The sequence below is a fragment of the Pisolithus orientalis genome (assembly GCF_024613125.1).
Source record: "Pisolithus orientalis strain OTSU chromosome Unknown F5J12scaffold_6, whole genome shotgun sequence".
Taxonomy (NCBI): Eukaryota; Fungi; Basidiomycota; class Agaricomycetes; order Boletales; family Pisolithaceae; genus Pisolithus; species Pisolithus orientalis.
In genome coordinates, this window is record NW_026260787.1 from 277,178 (window position 1) to 294,077 (window position 16,900).

The following is a 16,900-nucleotide window of genomic DNA, read 5'->3' on the forward strand; positions in this document are numbered from 1 at the left end:
TTACTCAGTCACCTAAGGCACACGGATGAGGACGGGCGCACCAGCAAGGAGGTGCCTTTGAACGCGTGTGCAATCACAGAGCATGATAGGCTCTGGCGACACGGATATATGCCGTATTTACCGCCCAAGGTTTGATCTCTGACTTTGATGTGGTATCATCCGGTTTCAGCGTGCCAGTCCCGCCACCATTTACGTAGAGCCAATGTTCGTGGAATGATATGTGAGAGGATAGAAATGAAACAGTGTATTCAAATTTTGTCGAAGCTATACCCATCGACGTGCGCTTGGCAACCGAATCTACCGACAACGGCGCCAATATCGAGTAACTCAGTCCACGCTCCGCAGCTAGGCGAAGGGCTGATCGGCGGTCTACCCCTCGCCATGTGTTGATCACAATGGAAGTGAGTTGAGGTCGCGTATTACACGCTTGGCAGGAGCGAAACAAGCTACCCAGTCGCGAGAAAACTAAGAAGCCTCGTTGCTGCTGCGAGAAGAAGCCCTGGGAGCATCGTAAATTGGATTTCTCCTTGACGACATTATGTAGTCACAAACAAAATTCAGAACACCCGCACCACTGGTCTCAAACCATGATCCGGTGTGGAAAAAAAGTTTCATTGTTCGAAGCCACCCCAGAACGGTCGGCAAATGTGGGCCCTCTACCCTCCATCTTCATATCCATGACACGCCAGAAATCGCAGCCTTTCCCATCGTTCTGCGCGCCAGCGTAGCAAGTCCACCAGTACCTGTCAGTCTTGCCATCGTGTCGATTCTTCATATCGGCTCGCAGAATTGTAGGAACACCACATTTGCACCTCGGAATGCTCTGTGGATTGAAATCTGGACGGTAAAACCTGAAGGTGATGTTAATCCTGCAATTGGATGGCTCCAGCGGCGACGTCGGCCTCGATGGATGAGGATAGAGTGGTCGATATAGATCCAAGACTGACTGGGGCGGGATCGAATGTTTATACGACTCCTGCGTCGCTGCATGCATGATAATCAACTGTCATATCACAGATAAGGATCAGAGTATAAGGAGGGTTGGAAGAGCCTGCTGACAGAATTATGTGGTAAGGGAACGTTGAACGTTCTGGCCTGTCGTTTGCCTGACTTCGTCTGATGGTACCACCTCGCGTAGGCGAAACGTACGTGTCGTACCTAGAGAGTTTGCTAAGAGCCGTCTTGATTAAAGAAGTTGAACCCACCGAGACTCAGCGATGCTATGGTAGGATAGGGCCCAAGGTAAGTTAGCTGGTCAGAGTGGGGACCGACGCTTTCTTTCGCGCCTTCGTAACAGTTTCGCGGCGGCAACGTTCGCGTGCCACAGTTTTTCCCCTGGCTGGTGACCAGCCCACTCGAGAGGCAACCTACCGCGTTTGAGCATGTCTTCATTCACAATGTTTTCGATGTAATGGCAGGCTTCCTCCATAAGATCCGGGAATGCATCAGGAGGATCAGTAGGGCGGCCGTTGTACCTTCAGCACCACTTCAGCAACTGGTAAGAAAGACCTCAGGAGAAACGTCACACACCAGTACTGAGCGGCTTCGTGCCACGAGTGGCCTTCACTCTGTTTCCTCACAAAAAACGATGTCCGATGAGGGCTCTCCACTACCCGGTCAAATAGCCACCACCGGTTGCGCTTCCAAGACTGAGACAAGTCTACCATGAAGTAAAATAGTTTGCAAGCAAGTTCCGGTGGTAGAATGGAGGTATGAAGAGTACAAGGCGTGTGTTCCGCGACCATAGATGGGTTCGAGAGCGTAAGGGGTGGTAATCGCGATACTGAAGATTTGGACGTGGGAGGGCTCCGCAAGACTTGCATAAGATTCACGACGGGTTTCGCTGTGGTACTCGCAGAACTTGCCGGGACAGTGAGTTTCTGTAACTTAATGGGGGATTGCACGTCCTTCCGTTTCTTAGCGCTCGGCGGCTTTTCAGAAGTTGCAGTTCCAGGATTAATCCAACCATTCAGGTCAGATGAGGCGAGCTTTCTCTTCGTTGAGTTGGTGGGCGTCGCGTCGCGTGTCTTGTATGACCGTGCATTGATGACATCGGCAGTGGCGCGCGCGTCCCCGCCGCATTCGACCAATGCCTCAAGTATAACATCATTACCAGGGTGGGTGACCACGAGCATACTAAGCACCATAGCAATTAGTGTGTCTGTGTCTGTGCCATCCAACATCATGGGTGATTGTGTCTCAGGGGATCAACGTGACAGAGTAATGTGATCGAGTAAGTGGCTTAGTCACTTAAGAAAAGCTCGATCCAACCAAAATTCTCTATGGAAGCTGTACCACAACATGGGGAGACTAGACAACGTCCATAGTCCTCATACGACTCCTCTAGCGAGACCACCTTCGAGATTGAATGGAGTGCGTCATTTTGACCGTACAGGCACCCTGCCACTTCAAATGACTTCCATTGGCAGAAAGTTGTGGCTCTGTTTGCCGTCGGAGCTCTGCTATGGTTCACAGGAATCAATATCTCTCGCTGGGGTTTCAGCAAGACTGGAGACCCATGGGTAGGCCTAGTGGAGCACTGCAAACACGCCAAGCCAATAGCGGAGTCCGAGTTCGCTGAACGTCAGCACAAGCTGGCATATGCACTCCATACTTTGAAGGCCTCTGCATATGTCGCTGAACCTGGGGCTAGTGCTCAATATTTCGGCAATATATCTGGCTCCTCATGGAGCTTGTCTGAGCGACCTCTCCTGCTTCTGGTTTCTCCGATTATTCAGGCTGGCGAGGTAGTACCAAAAGTGATTGTCCTTACACCTTCCTTTGAGGAGACCCGTGCGAAGCTGTTGACCATCCCGGGTGCCAACGTCACTTATGTCTCCTGGCAAGAAGATGAAGACCCGTATGCCGTGGGACTGCATGCGCTGTCTAGCTCGGCTGCGGCCCGAATCTACGTTGATGGGATGGTCAGGCATTTCATCGTTGATGGTTTCCAGAAGGCCGCTCCCGGAGTCAATGTGACCTCGGCGCCTCCGGAGATAACATCGCTGCGAGAACGCAAATCACGGGCAGAACTCGCCTTGCTCCGGTGCGTTAACGAGGTATTTTCAATCTCCTGCGGCTCTCAAGTCCCAATCTTACAACGCGAATTAAGGTCACCCTCCTTGCTATCCGGGCTGTTCAGAAACAGATGTATATTGGAATCCGCAAGTCGCAGGTGAAGGACTTGATCGACCAAGCTCTTACAGTCGCTGGCGTCATGGATAGATGGGCGCTCGTCCTTTTTGGAGGTAAGTGGGTCCTCACAACTTTGATCTTTGGTGTTCTATTGGACAATTCCAGAGAATGCTGCCTTGCCCCACGGGTCTGGTACCGATCGTGTGCTTGGGCAATCAGATCTCATCCTAATCGATACCGGGGGATCACTATATGAATACCATAGCGATGTGACTCGGGTCAGTCATTCCATATTCCAAGATCTAATGGAGTGGTGTTAAACACGCATGTAGACGTTCGTCCTACCGAACACTCAAGTACCGGACGAGTATCTTGGCCACTGGTTTGCCGTGCATGCGGCGCAGACTGCAGCATTCAACGCTGCTAAGGAGGGTGTCGTCACCTCGAGGGTGGATGAAGTGGCACGCAAAGTTCTTGTTGAGCACGGTCTAGGCCAGTACTTTACCCACAGACTGGGTCATGGTCAGCCTTACATTGCATCATTGTGACACTTCAACTTTGATTGACAGACCAGTCAACAGGGATTGGTCTAGAAGATCACGAAGCACCTTATCTTCGAGGGGGCTCAGACGACATCATTAAGGCTGGGCATGCTTTTCTCAAATGAACCAGGTATATATATCCAGGGCAAAGTGAGTATTCATGGGACGTTGTGTGACCGTTCGTCCTGACTAATCTGGGTTTGTAAGGTGGGGATCCGTCTGGAGGATTGCTTCTACAGTTAACCAAGACGGAGATGCTGTGTACCTCACGGTTGGTGTGGGCGGTCAAGCATTGGATCCTCTGCGTCCATAATATTTCTTGACGCCGTAAGATGAGCGGAGATGAGTTGGAATGACAGGTTCACATGGATACATCTATACACTTCACTGTGGCGATTTCCAATAGGGGTTAGATTGCAGGATGGTTCAACCCGACGGCTGCAAACCCGGAAACATTGTCAAACGATATCATCGCGTGTTTTATATATATAGCTGGTTCCGTCAGAGCCATTATCATGGCGTTAATGTGTTCACCCTTTCTAGAAAACTCTTCTCAGCCTTCTGCGATGGTCACATCAGAAGGAAAAGCGTATCAAAAACAGATTACTGCGCTGGCATACATGATCTTTACAGAATCCACGAAGATAATACTACAATTTCGTTAAAATAGCTGGAAAAGTCGCAAAATAAACAGTGACAACCATTTCTGAGGATGTACAATTGTGGCCAAAATGGGGGAAATCCAATCGAGGAATTAAAGGAACGATATCCAGAAAGGAAGGAGAATTCCCCAGATCTACCCGGGGAAGAGACGAGACATGATAACTGCTAGTGTTAGTATATAGACATGTAATATCATACCCAATAACATGCATAGAAGGGGTTAAGATAGACGGGCGGGTGGCATTCTACTATGAAGAGACGAAGGGCAGTCGCCGGCCTCAGAAAACCTCCCGCAACTCGTCCGGAGAAGGGACAGGTAACGGGACATGCTGCAGGGGAAACCGGAGTTGACGGGATGCTGGGTGAAGGACGGACCTCTTGCGATGCATACCTCGGGAAAGGATTACGGGTGTGCATCCGGGAAATGGGCGAAGCTACACGATTAACACATTGTCAGTGAAAGTTATGGAGCAAATCATCCGGTACCAACCTAGCACTTGAGCGTGCCATCTGGAAGTTACCTCGGAAGCGTAACTGTCCCAGTTGGTAGTGAAGTTCTCCCCAAAAGACTCTGGGGAGCAAGTTACAGTATCGTTCTCAACATCACTACCATCTGTCGGGTTTGCATACTGATATTCTGCCTTTGACGGGGTAAGGTCAAGTTTCGTCCTGGACCTATACTGCAGGCCAATGGGGAGTGACATCGCAGCGTTACGGCGGGAACGCAAGATGGGGGACGTGGAGGAGAACATTGCTGGGCGTAAGATGGAAAGGAACTCTTCTAGAGCCTCCGATGGAAGGCTGGAGCTAGAAAATGGTAGGGTCAGGTTAGAGATATAATCGCACAACCGGATGTCGGAATCGCATCGGACACAAGCGTACGTAGTGATAGTACGCAAATGTACGACTGGATCTGAACATTAAAAAATGAAAACACGTACAGAGGGGATGCTCGAGGGGAGCATGACTCCTTATCAACGGAGGCAGAGGAGTGAACACGGGAGGGCAGCTTGCGTTCCTCGCCGTTTGCGTCATCTTCTGGGATGACTAGACGTTCTGAGTCATTCGCAGCGCTGGAGAGCCTAAAGTGGGCAGAACGAGGGAAATGGGGATACACGGAGGCAACACGGACGGGACGAGGGGCAACAAGGACAGGATTATCGTTGACGCTAATACTCATGGCGTGACTGTAGATATCGGAATATTCGTAGTTACGAAGCTTTAAGCTTTAAGTGTGGTGATGATAAAGTGTAGGCGATTGACAATAAACGAAGTAGCAATGGGATGTGAACAACGACGACGGCGAATAACAAATCAAAAATCGGATGTAGTGGTCCAAGGGTCGCGGTTTGTTCGTGTTTGTCCTGGCTTCCAGGTTATCCGCTCGAAGTAGCAGCTGGCAGCAGTGACGAAGGAAGATGTCAATCCGGTGCGTTGTCACCGCTGCGCAGGATAAAGATAGCGTCGCCTTGAACGAAAGACTGGATCGTGTCCACCGGACCGATTCAATTTTTATTGCTGAGCGTCGTTCTCGCCAGAAGCACTATATAACCCCCCTTTTCTCAGACGTAAACTGCTTTGTCAGTTGACAATTTCCCGCATGCATGCCGTTCGGAAGGTCGGCTGTTGTGCCCAAAGGTTGCGCTTACAGATGCATAAATTCCATGGGTTTGCAACTGCGCACTCTTGCCATCTCTCATAACGATGACCCCCTGAAAATGAGACTGTTCACGACGAGGCATGCCCTCTCCTTCCTCACTCTCATGCCGAATCGCAGACAGCCTCTCAGGCGTCGCCAACCCCCCTCCCAGTAGGCCAGCTGGCAGCCTTGTGCACTGTCAGGCTAGTAGATCCCATCGCATTCACACAATTGTTCCCATACGTGAATGATTTCATGAGCGACTTGACACCTTACGGACGATCCTTCCCGCATCGGTTTCTACAGTGGCTTGGTGGTACGTTCATTGGTTACACGCTCAGACCGGAGTATGCATCATCCTTGTAGGAAAGTACCTTCGCACTATCACAACTTTGCTCGATATATCTCTGGGCAAAGCTGTCCTGGTATGTCAGATCTACCTCATCGCAATTGCTGCGTACCTACACGCTGTGTTAGATATCATCGGTCGTAAACCCGTCATTCTTGCGGGTACACTGGGGACGGCAACGACGACCTTGGCTTTTGGCTTGTCAAAGTCGTTGACGGGGATTTTGTTTGCGCGATGCGTAGGTAAGACACTCTTATCTCCCTCGGCGGCCGGTGAACAGGTTCTGAGTCATTACTATTCAGGGGGGCTGATCTCTGGGAACATTGCTGTCATTCATTCGGTGGTCGGTGAAATCACAGACTTCCACGAATCAGGCTATGGCAATCCCCATATATGCACTCATGTGGCCGATTGGGTCCGTAGTTGGGTCAGTGATCTATTCCCTAGTGAACTATATCCATCTCACTATGCAGATGATCTATCGTAGCCCGCTTATTGGTGGAACCTTCTCCCACGCCGCCTCCAAATATCCAAATCTACTTGGTTATGCCATCTTCGAGAAATACCCCTATTTTTTCCCATGCCTCGTGTCTGCTATTATTGCGTTTGTCGGTGTTCTTCTTGGGCTTGTATTCTTGGAAGAGGTAATTTGTTATAACTTTGTGATAGTGATAGCACCATTCATCAGCAGTGACAGACTCTGCCTAGCAAGCGCAGGCGGAACAATGAAAAATGTACATCCTTACGGCCCAACGTGCTAAGTCTCGACGCGGGGCCGCCAATTCTGGAACCCAAGTCCATGAGCTTGAAGGAAATATTGACATATCCTGCCATTTCCGCTCTCGTGGCATCTGGCTTTTCGCTGAGTTTCGTAGCCACGTCTTTTGAGGTTGTATTTGCTCTTTTCTGCTATTCTGCAATCCAGTCGGGCGGTCTGGCATTTTCAGTAAGAAAAGAGTTGCGGGTCCCTCCTAATTGCCTCTGACGTACTTTGACAGGCCTCGAAGATAGGATGGTCACTTTCTATCTCGGGTGGCATCTCTTCTGCTCTCCAAATATTCTTTATGCCTTACCTTCTACGCACGTTCGATTGTGCGAAGATGTACCTCTTCTCCATGAGCGTGTGGCCATTTGCGTACCTTTGCTTTCCCTTTCTCAACCTCATTGCACGTTGGGGTCTTACCGAGGATGGGCAACTGGATGCTAATACAGCGGCCATTCTCTGGGTTGGGATTGCAATCGCTCTCGGGCTGTCTAGGATCGGAGTATTGGCCTTTTCGTGAGTCGGGAAGGTCTGTAAAAAAACAAATACAGGATAACTGACTCTATCGGCAGGACAAGCATGATCTTGGTCAGGGAGCATGCACCGAATCCGGGTGCTCTAAGTCAGTCGAACGGTATCGTACAGTTTGCAATGTGCTTTGCACGGTCCTTTGCACCATTCCTAGTCAGGTAGATGTCAGGCCACGACCGAACCAGGAGTGATACTCATAGTCTTTCAGTTCGCTGTTTGCTTTATCCATCGACAACGACCTACTATGGGGATATCTCTGGGTTGCCGTCATGGTATGCCTATCTACTTTGATCAGCATTGACTGTCGCAGGATCTTGTTGCATAGCAAAAAGACTATCTCATGAGGCATAGCCGATAGCAAGCTAACACCTAAAACATACACGTAGAATTTGAGTACCTGTCATGAACATCCACAAGGTTTCGCACTTCTTTTTGTTTTCGTGTTGTACTTACTATTATGTAGAATAGATTTGATGATCCAACTTGATCAGCAGATTCAGCTAGGGGGCCTCGTTATACCTGCACTTGAATCGTCTTCTGCTTCTGTTGATGTTGCTTGTTAACTGTAAAGTTGGGTAGTCATCTTCGCATCGGGGTTTCCTCCGCTGTACTCGGTGAGTTGTTACTGCTGCCTTCTTGTGACCACCCGGGAATGCGTTCGGGATTTGAAGCCCCCTTCCAGAGAGAATCGATACATTACGTCAGAGCGATGGAGACTGAATGTTCATCCGCGACTTCTAGCTCGGCATGCCTTCTGAACGTCTCCATTCATCGGAATGCTCACCGGTGAATATGAATTCGCTGGCCGGCAGAATGCTGATGCCATTGGGAAGATCAGTTTTCGAGTCAAAGGGTCGCGCTTGCAGTCGCATAGGTTTAAAGAGATTCTAACTGCCCACTTTTTTTTATCACTCATTGCAATGGCACCCGACGACGAGCCTGTTCACGATGAGGTAGACCCTTTCCTTTCCGACTCTTGCAGCGAGTCTCAAGCACCTTCTAAATCGTTGTCAACCCCACTCCCAATAGGCCAGCTCACGGCCTTGTGCACGGTGAGGCTAGTAGACCCCATCGTGTTCACACAATTGTTCCCATACGTGAACGACTTCATAAGCGATTTGCACCTTACCGATGATTCTTCTCGCATCGGTTTCTATAGTGGCCTGGTGGTAAGTTCACGCGGACACACGTTCGGAAGGAAGTACGCATCATCTTTGCAGGAAAGTAGCTTCGCAATATCACAACTGTGCTCGATATACCTATGGGCAAAGCTATCTGGTATATCGTGCTCCATCTTGATTACTGTGTACTCACCTTCTGTGCGTCAGATATCATTGGTCGGAAACCCGTCATTCTTACGGGTACGCTGGGGACAGCATTAGCAACCTTGGGTTTTGGCTTATCAAAGTCATTGGCTGGCATTTTGTTTGCGCGAGGCTTAGGTGCGACACCCTTGTCTTCGCCTACCACCAGTGGACAGGCTCTTATTACTGTACAGGGGGTCTGTTCTCCGGAGACCTTGCTGTTATCCATTCAATACTTGGGGAAATCACGGACTCCACGAATCAGGCCAGAGCGATCCCTTTCTATACACTCATGTGGCCAGTGGGGTCCGTAGTTGGGTTAGTAACTTGTGCTCTGGTGGCATATGACCGTCTCACCATGCGGATCATCTATCATAGCCCTCTTATTGGTGGAACCTTTGCTCACGCAGCCTCTAAATACCCAGATCTATTTGGTTATGCCATCTTTGAGAAGTACCCCTATTTTTGTCCGTGCCTTCTTTCCGCCACTATTGCGTTTGTTGGTGTTCTTCTTGGGTTCGTATTCTTGGAAGAGGTAATGTGTCGTAGTGCTGTGGGTGTGACAGCTCCATTCACCAGAGTCTATCAGACTCTGCCTAGCAAGCGCCGACGGAACAATGCAAAATGCACTGCGAGTGTGCCAAGTCTCGACACGGGTTTACCAATTCAGGATCACAAATCCATGAGCTTGAAGGAAGTGTTGTCATCCCCTGCCATATCCGCTCTTGTTTCATCCGGTTTTTCGCTGAGCTTTGTATACACGTCTTTTGACGTTGTATTCGTACTTTTCTGCTATTCTCCAGTCCACTCAGGTGGCCTGGCGTTCTCCGTAAGCAATACACTGCGAGTCCTTCCCAAGCGCATCTGATGTACTCTCCAGGTTTCAAAAATAGGGTGGTCACTCGCTATCGCGGGGTGCATTTCTTCCACCCTCCAACTGTTCTTCATGCCTTACCTTCTACGTACATTCGATTGTGCGAAGATGTACGTCTTCTCCATGGGCATGTGGCCTTTTGTCTATTTCTTCATTCCTTTCCTCAACCTCATTGCCCGTTGGGGCTTTGCCGAGGATGGGAAAGTGGGTGACAAGGTGGTGGTTATTCTCTGGATCGGGATCGCAATTACTCTTGGACTATCAAAGATTGGGTCCCTGGCATATTCGTGGGTGCAGAAGTTTCACATAGAAAACATATCCTAAAAGTACGAACAGGACAAGCATAATCCTGGTCAAGGAGCATTCGCCGAATCCAGGTGCACTAAGTCAGTCGAACGGTATCGTGCAGTTTGCAATGTGCTTTGCACGGTCCTTTGCACCATTTCTAGTCAGGTGAATATCGAGCTACGGCCCAGTTACGGATGATATTCATGTCCTTTTAGTTCTCTCTTTGCTCTATCTATTGACAACAAACTACTATGGGGATACCTCTGGGCTGTCGTCATGATATGTATATCTACTGTCAGCGGCATTGATGCTCGCAGGATCTTATCACATCGCAAAAGACAGCCGCATGAAGAATGGCAGATGACAAGCAGACACCTTTAGAAGATTCAGGTAGAAACTGATGGTATTTCATGATCACCTGCAAGACCTCCCATGTCATTAGGTATTTATGTTGCATTTCCCATGGTATACAGAATAGACTTGATAAACGAATATGTGAACAAAAGGGTAAGAGTCCAATTCATGTTTTCGCGTGAGTGACCTAGGTGTCCTGCACTCGAGCTGTGTTCGTCACAGCTTGAACGATGCATTGTTGGCTGGCTCCCCAAGGGCATAAAGGGCATCCAGTTCCCTCTTAAACTTGGCGTAAGCGTCTCTGCGCCGTAACTTCAGAGTGGGCGTCAACGTATTTTCTTCGATGGTGAAGGGGTCCATGGTAATATGGATGCGTTTAATAAATCCGAATCTGGCCGAGCACAAGCGCTTCAGGGACAGAAAAGAACAGCGGTGAAAGACTATACCCAGCGAGTCCACTCCTCCTTGCTTCTTCGTTTAGCGTGTTCAGCACTTCCTGTACAACCCGGGGATTCTTCACCGCCTCAGAGAGCGCAGGGATATCGTTAGGTTCCTACCTTCTTGCTGAGAACGGCAGATGCCAATGGCGCCAAAACCGAGGGATCAGGGACGACGACAGCGATCAAGTACGGCTGTAAAGAATCCCCATGGACGTAGATTTGTTGGACAACGGGACCAGCGGCATACGTGTTCTCTACTTTCTGGAGTGCTACGTACTCGCCTTGCGCCAATTTCATGATGTTCTGGTGTATATGAATTACGTGTGAGTACCGGGAGTGGGTCCAAGAAGGCACCGCACCTTCACTCGATCGATGATCTTGAAGCGTCCGGAACTATCAACTTCTGCGACATCCCCGGTGTGTATCCAACCGTCCCTCAGCGTCTCCTGGGTATTCTTTTCATCTGATGGACATCATTCCTTTGCACCGGCCCAAGCGGATGGCGAAGGGTCGCAGACGGACCTTTGTAATATCCGACGAAGCAGTTCGGGCCGCGGACACATAACTCTCCACGCGGGTTCGGCTTATCGCTAGATAAGTAGTTCATGGCTGGAATGTCAACGAGCTTGATCTCGAGAACTGGCTGAGGTGGTCCGATCGTCCCGCTACTGGTTGGGTCTCCAGACCTGGTAATTGTACAGATTCCACAACTCTCCGTCGCACCATAACTGTCCGGATTTGTTAACGGGGCACATCCAAGCAATCTTACGGCCTTGCTTACCCTGAACGAAAGTCAGTGAACGAAGGAAAAGAATACTCGTCGTACCTTCTGCAACGTCACAACCGAAAGCAACCTTGAAGAAATCAATCACTTCCCCGCTGATGGGAGCCGAGCCTGTGACAACCTGCAGAACATTACCTCCAAGTACAGCGCGAATCTGGAAGCCAAGCAGAATGAACCATTCCAGCATTGAATCGAGAAACCTACCACGAACCTTGCTAAACACCAATGCATCCCATATCAAATGGGTATTTACTCCAGTCTTGTGAAGTTGATCTAGTTTCGTTTGCAATGCTGTTCGAAAAATAGCACCCTTCACACCCGGCACATTACCAGCGGACATGGCAGCTTGGTATACTCTATTCAGCACTCGTGGTACCGATGGGAAAAAGTGAGGTTTCAGGGCTTGGGCGTCGTCCATCAGGCGCAAGGGATCGCCAGTGAAGTACCCAATACATCCACCCACAACAATTACGTTTAATTCGCAAATCCGCTGCACATTCGAACCATGAAGCAGCCTTACTAGACGTAAGGAGAACTCCTACGGACCTCATAAATGTGCGCCAATGGCAAGTATGACATGTGACAGCAGCCCTCGTGGAAAGCTGACACCGAATGTGTTAGTATACGCCGCACTCGCGAGATTCATGTGGGTGAGGATTGCTCCTGTGGAATCATCGATTTAAAAGCCATTGACGTCGGGAACGACATCCCACCTTTCGGCAAGTTTGTTGTTCCCTATCACAGAGAATAAACCAAGAAGTCGATCAAGGGTGCGATTCTAAACGTACTGAAGTGTAGCACAGAGAAGCGACCTTGTCAGGCGATACCGGAAGGGGTTCAATGAGATTTTCCTCGCCATACTTCTCGACTGTAAACCAAACAATCATTGTGTAGGCCTTTACAATCTAAAAAAAAAAAACACCGACTTTCACTCAATTCTATTATCCGAATGCCAACGGATTCCCCCCAGGAGGAGAGTAAACGTTTAACGTCATCTCCTAGCGGGTCAAACGAAATGATGACCTTCATACTTGGGATGCTTGTGGCTAGCTTGAGCAAAGTTGCTATGTGATCCGGGGTGGTGAATATGATAGAAAGTTGCGCGTGATTAATGCTATCCGATACGGTAAGCTGGTCGGCAGTAAATGCATCAGAGGCGACCTACATGTATTCTACGGAAATCAATCAGGAATATAACCCTCCCGATGCTAGAATGCCTTACCTACTGATTCCTTTCCAAAGGTATCATACAAACTGACGACCACTTTTCCATAAGCATGCAATGCAAGCTCGACCATTTGCCACTCTAAAATAAACCATCGGTATGAAACGCACAGATCAGATCCGCAGTATCGTGGAAATACTTTACCTGGCCGGTTTTGTGACCATATACCGACTGTCTCCATGTCTGCTTGCCTTGAGTTCGCCTGTGGCGAACAAGCGATGCAGTGCACTGCCAATCCGACGTCTTCTGACGTCGACTTCACGATAGGTCTGCCATACGTAGGGACCGAACTTGAGCGGAGACCTAGAAATGACAGGTCTATGACCAAGAAGTTTGGCATCTGGATTGAAGGAGTAGCCATTGTTGAAGATGTCTTGGAGCGTCTTCGGATAGCTCGGAGCGTCGGGATCAAGCAAACCGTAGAAAGCTGCGAAAGCTGTAGGGCTGAACACTCGCAAATCAAGAGTGAGGATGGCTCACCGTTTCTGTAGTGATCTGTATGAACGTCCTTCGTTAATGAAAGCGGGTAGATCAGAGCTCGACGACGCACGGGTTTGTCCTGGCTGCTTGGTGCCAGGAACGGTCACTGACTGCTTGCCATAGTCGACATTGTCTGGTAGGGGTGTGCACCTGATTGGCATGGTTCGTTGACGGCCGACAACTGTTGAAAGTAAATTTAATACGATGGCTCACAGTCAGAGGGATGTGAGACCCCGCGCCCCTTCCCAGCGGTTATTTCGAGGGAGGAGGCCCATCCCTTCGTCCTAGATCATTAGAAATAAGCCTAACTTTAAATATATTAGGGTTCTAACCGGTGTCTTAATAGACCAGAGTCCTCCCGTCGGCCCGCTTTTGTCGGCCTACCGGGCCGTCAAGGGAGAGCGTTGCAACGGATGAAGACAAGGACTTCTTTGGATTTCTTGGCATTTCATGAGCCCTCGCAACACTTCATATTTGTTTGGTTCCATGTCATACTTCCCATTTAATATAGAGAATTCATTCAATGACCAACTAAACAAAGGGGTAGGAATCCAGGGCCTAGGTGTACCCGCACTCCAACTGCGCTCATTACAGTTTGGACGACGCATTATTGGCTGGCTCCCCAAGAGCATAAAGAACATCCAATTCCTTCTTAAACTTAGCGTAAGCATCTCTGCGCCTTAACTTTAGAGTGGGCGTCAACGTATTTTCTTCGATGGTGAAGGGGTCCATGGTGACATGGATGCGCTTAATAAACTCAAATCTGAACGGCGATAAGCACATTAAGGACAGAAAAGGCGGTCAAAGACCATACCCAGCAAGCCCACTCCTCCTTGCTTCTGTGTTTAGCAAGCTCAGCACTTCCTGCACAACTCGGGGATTCTTCACCGCTTCAGTAAGCGCAGGAATATCACTAGGTTCCACCTTCTTGCTGAGAACGGCGGATGCCAATGGTGCCAAAACCGAGGGATCAGGGACGACGACAGCGATCAAGTACGGCTGTAAAGAATCCCCATGGACGTAGATTTGTTGGACAATAGGACAAGCAGCATACGCATTCTCAACCTTCTCGAGCGCTACGTACTCGCCTTGCGCCAATTTCATGATGTTCTGGTGTGTATGGATTACTTACCCGCACCAGGAAGTGGGCCAAAAAAGACAACGCACCTTCACTCGATCGATGATCTTGAAGCGTCCGGAACTATCAACTTCTGCGACATCCCCGGTGTGTATCCAGCCGTCCCTCAGTGTCTCCTGGGTAGTCTTCTCATCTGATGGACGCCATTTCTTTTCACAGGCCTTAGTAAATGGCGAAGAGGAGACGTACCTTTATAATATCCCATGAAGCAGTTCGGGCCGCGGACACATAACTCTCCACGCGGGTTCGGCTTATCGCTAGATAAGTAGTTCATTGCTGGAATGTCAACGAGCTTGATCTCGAGAACTGGCTGAGGTGGTCCGATCATCCCTCCACCAGTTGGGTCTCCCCGCAACGTGCGCGTACAGACTCCACAATTCTCTGTCATGCCATAACTGTCCAGAGTCATTAAAGGAACATATTCCAGTAATCTTAAGGCCCCGCTTACCCTGAACGAAAGTCAGTGAACGAAAAAAAAAAGAAAAAAAAAAAATACTCGTCGTACCTTCTGCAACGTCACAACCGAAAGCGATCTTGAGAAAATCAACCACTTCGCCACTGATGGGAGCCGAGCCTGTGACCATCAGCAGAATATTGCCTCCAAGTACAGCTCGAATCTAGCCGCTACGCTGAGCGAACCATTCTAACACTACATCGAGCAACCTGCTACGAACCTTGCGAAACACCAATGCATCCCATATCAAATGGGTGTTTACTCCAGTCTTGTGAAGTTGATCTAGTTTCGTCTGTAACGCTGTTCGAAAAATATCGCCCCTCACACCCGGTACATTACCAACGGATACGGCAGCTTGGTATACTCTATTCAGGACTCGTGGTACTGATGGGAAAAAGTGAGGTTTCAAGGCTCGGGTGTCATCCATTAAGCGCAAGGGGTCGCCGGTGAAGTATCCAATACATCCGCCCGCGAGGATCCCCGTCAGTTCGCAAATTCGCTGCATACTTGAACCTTGGAGATATGTTACTAGACTTAAATGGAATTCCACGGACTTCATAAATATGCGCCAATGGCATGTATGAGATGCGACAGCAACCCTGAGGAAAGCCGGCACCAAAGGTGTTAGCATACGCCGCGCTCGCGAGATTCATGTGGGTGATGATTGCTCCTGTGAGAAGAAGAGTTAAGAACCACTGGCGTCATGGACGGTATTCCACCTTTTGGCAAGTTTGTTGTTCCCTATCGTCCAAAATGAATGAAGCAGCCGATCAAGAGTGCAATTAGGAACGTACCGAGGTGTAGCACAAAGAAGCGACCTGATCAGGAGACACCGGAAGGGGTTCAATGAGATTTTCCTCGCCATACGTCTCGACTGTAAAACCGAAGGTCAGTGGGCGGGCCTTCCTGTCGAAAAAAAAACAATCACAAACTTTCCCTTAGTTCTGTTATCCGAATGTCAAAGGTTTCCCCCCAGGAGGAGAGCAAGCGTTTGACGTCATCCCCTAGTGGGTCAAAGGACACGATGACCTTGACACTTGGGATGGTTGCGGCTAGTTTGAGTAAAGTTGCTATGTGGTCCGGGGTAGTGAATATGATAGAAAGTTGCGCATGATTGATGCTATCCGATACGGTAAGCTGGTCGGCGGTAATTGCGTCAAAGGCGACCTACATGTATTCTACAGAAATCGATGAAGAAATGACCCCTCGAATGCTAGAACGTCTTACCTACTGATCCCCGTCCCAAAGTATCATACAAACCGACGCCTACTTTTCCATAAGCATGTAGTGCAAGCTCGACTAACTGCCACTCTACAGAGCACCGTTAGCAAATGCACAGATCAGCATCGTGGAAATACTTTACCCGGTCGATTTTGTGACCATATACCAACTGTCTCCATGTCTGTTGCCTTGAGTTCGCCTGTAGGCGAACAAGCGATGCAGTGCACTGCCAATCCGACGTCTTCTGACATCGACTTCACGATAGGTCTGCCATACGTAGGGACCGAACTTGAGCGGAGACTTGGAAATGACCGGTCGATGACCAAGGAGGTTTGCATCTGGATTGAAGGAATAGCCATTGTTGAAGATGTCTTGGAGCGTCTTCGGATAGTTCGGAGCGTCGGGATCAAGCAAACCGTAGACAGCTGCAGAAACTGTAAGGCTCAAGACCAGCAACTCGAGAGTAAGATGGCTCACCATTTCTGTAGTGAGCTGTATGGTCGTGATTCGTTAATGAAAGCGGGTAGATTGGGGCTCGACGACGCACGGGTTTGTCCTGGCTGCTTGGTGCCAGGAACGGCCACTGACTGTTTGCCATAGTCGACGTTGTCTGGTAATGGTGTGTATGTGATTGGCATAGCTCCCTGAAACGTTGAAAGTAAACTTGCAACATCGATGGTACACGATCAGAGAGCACCCATGCGGGGCCTTACGCA

General features: G+C 49.3%; 7 protein-coding genes across 7 annotated transcripts; 3 read left to right on the forward strand and 4 right to left on the reverse strand.

The window, feature by feature from the left end:
* Positions 1 to 496: 496 nt before the first annotated feature.
* Positions 497 to 2,226, reverse strand: F5J12DRAFT_812499 (uncharacterized protein). The gene is given in 6 exon segments (XM_051744889.1): positions 497 to 1,003; positions 1,060 to 1,110; positions 1,130 to 1,158; positions 1,206 to 1,273; positions 1,296 to 1,475; positions 1,531 to 2,226. The coding sequence occupies 6 exon segments, from the start codon at positions 2,184 to 2,186 to the stop codon at positions 581 to 583; spliced, it is 1,407 nt and encodes a 468-aa protein (XP_051602512.1). The 5' UTR covers positions 2,187 to 2,226; the 3' UTR covers positions 497 to 580.
* Positions 2,227 to 2,301: 75 nt separating this feature from the next.
* F5J12DRAFT_904109 (Creatinase/aminopeptidase) lies at positions 2,302 to 3,802 on the forward strand (the record flags this gene model as incomplete). The annotated part of the gene is made up of 6 exons (XM_051748486.1): positions 2,302 to 2,373; positions 2,430 to 3,059; positions 3,113 to 3,248; positions 3,301 to 3,413; positions 3,468 to 3,657; positions 3,717 to 3,802. 6 exons carry the CDS (start codon positions 2,302 to 2,304, stop codon positions 3,800 to 3,802), a joined length of 1,227 nt encoding a protein of 408 aa, XP_051602513.1.
* Positions 3,803 to 4,618: 816 nt separating this feature from the next.
* On the reverse strand, positions 4,619 to 5,520 carry F5J12DRAFT_889975 (uncharacterized protein; the record flags this gene model as incomplete). Its single annotated transcript, XM_051747372.1, has 4 exons — positions 4,619 to 4,669; positions 4,716 to 4,774; positions 4,831 to 5,147; positions 5,282 to 5,520. The coding sequence occupies 4 exons, from the start codon at positions 5,518 to 5,520 to the stop codon at positions 4,619 to 4,621; spliced, it is 666 nt and encodes a 221-aa protein (XP_051602514.1).
* A 1,368-nt stretch (positions 5,521 to 6,888) lies between these two features.
* Positions 6,889 to 8,120, forward strand: F5J12DRAFT_483181 (uncharacterized protein). The gene is made up of 4 exons (XM_051739645.1): positions 6,889 to 7,274; positions 7,327 to 7,607; positions 7,664 to 7,780; positions 7,831 to 8,120. Exons 1-4 carry the CDS (start codon positions 7,128 to 7,130, stop codon positions 7,964 to 7,966), a joined length of 681 nt encoding a protein of 226 aa, XP_051602515.1. The 5' UTR covers positions 6,889 to 7,127; the 3' UTR covers positions 7,967 to 8,120.
* A 422-nt stretch (positions 8,121 to 8,542) lies between these two features.
* On the forward strand, positions 8,543 to 10,469 carry F5J12DRAFT_716197 (major facilitator superfamily domain-containing protein; the record flags this gene model as incomplete). The annotated part of the gene is made up of 8 exons (XM_051740999.1): positions 8,543 to 8,791; positions 8,843 to 8,900; positions 8,951 to 9,064; positions 9,121 to 9,461; positions 9,516 to 9,755; positions 9,807 to 10,087; positions 10,137 to 10,253; positions 10,304 to 10,469. The coding sequence occupies 8 exons, from the start codon at positions 8,543 to 8,545 to the stop codon at positions 10,467 to 10,469; spliced, it is 1,566 nt and encodes a 521-aa protein (XP_051602516.1).
* Positions 10,396 to 13,532, reverse strand: F5J12DRAFT_967217 (uncharacterized protein; the record flags this gene model as incomplete). The annotated part of the gene is given in 15 exon segments (XM_051750022.1): positions 10,396 to 10,833; positions 10,889 to 10,995; positions 11,015 to 11,185; positions 11,242 to 11,345; positions 11,405 to 11,560; positions 11,709 to 11,820; positions 11,878 to 12,156; positions 12,213 to 12,268; positions 12,300 to 12,329; positions 12,380 to 12,401; positions 12,455 to 12,534; positions 12,593 to 12,797; positions 12,893 to 12,970; positions 13,053 to 13,318; positions 13,442 to 13,532. 15 exon segments carry the CDS (start codon positions 13,530 to 13,532, stop codon positions 10,659 to 10,661), a joined length of 1,932 nt encoding a protein of 643 aa, XP_051602517.1. The 3' UTR covers positions 10,396 to 10,658.
* Positions 13,533 to 13,933: 401 nt separating this feature from the next.
* Positions 13,934 to 16,830, reverse strand: F5J12DRAFT_812542 (long-chain-fatty-acid-CoA ligase). The gene is made up of 14 exons (XM_051744890.1): positions 16,732 to 16,830; positions 16,412 to 16,609; positions 16,327 to 16,383; positions 16,184 to 16,274; positions 15,896 to 16,083; positions 15,758 to 15,837; positions 15,683 to 15,704; positions 15,518 to 15,633; positions 15,184 to 15,462; positions 15,015 to 15,126; positions 14,699 to 14,890; positions 14,539 to 14,642; positions 14,186 to 14,481; positions 13,934 to 14,134 (listed from the first exon to the last, which is right to left on the reverse strand). The coding sequence occupies exons 1-14, from the start codon at positions 16,820 to 16,822 to the stop codon at positions 13,960 to 13,962; spliced, it is 2,001 nt and encodes a 666-aa protein (XP_051602518.1). The 5' UTR covers positions 16,823 to 16,830; the 3' UTR covers positions 13,934 to 13,959.
* Between the last annotated feature and the right edge of the window lie 70 nt (positions 16,831 to 16,900).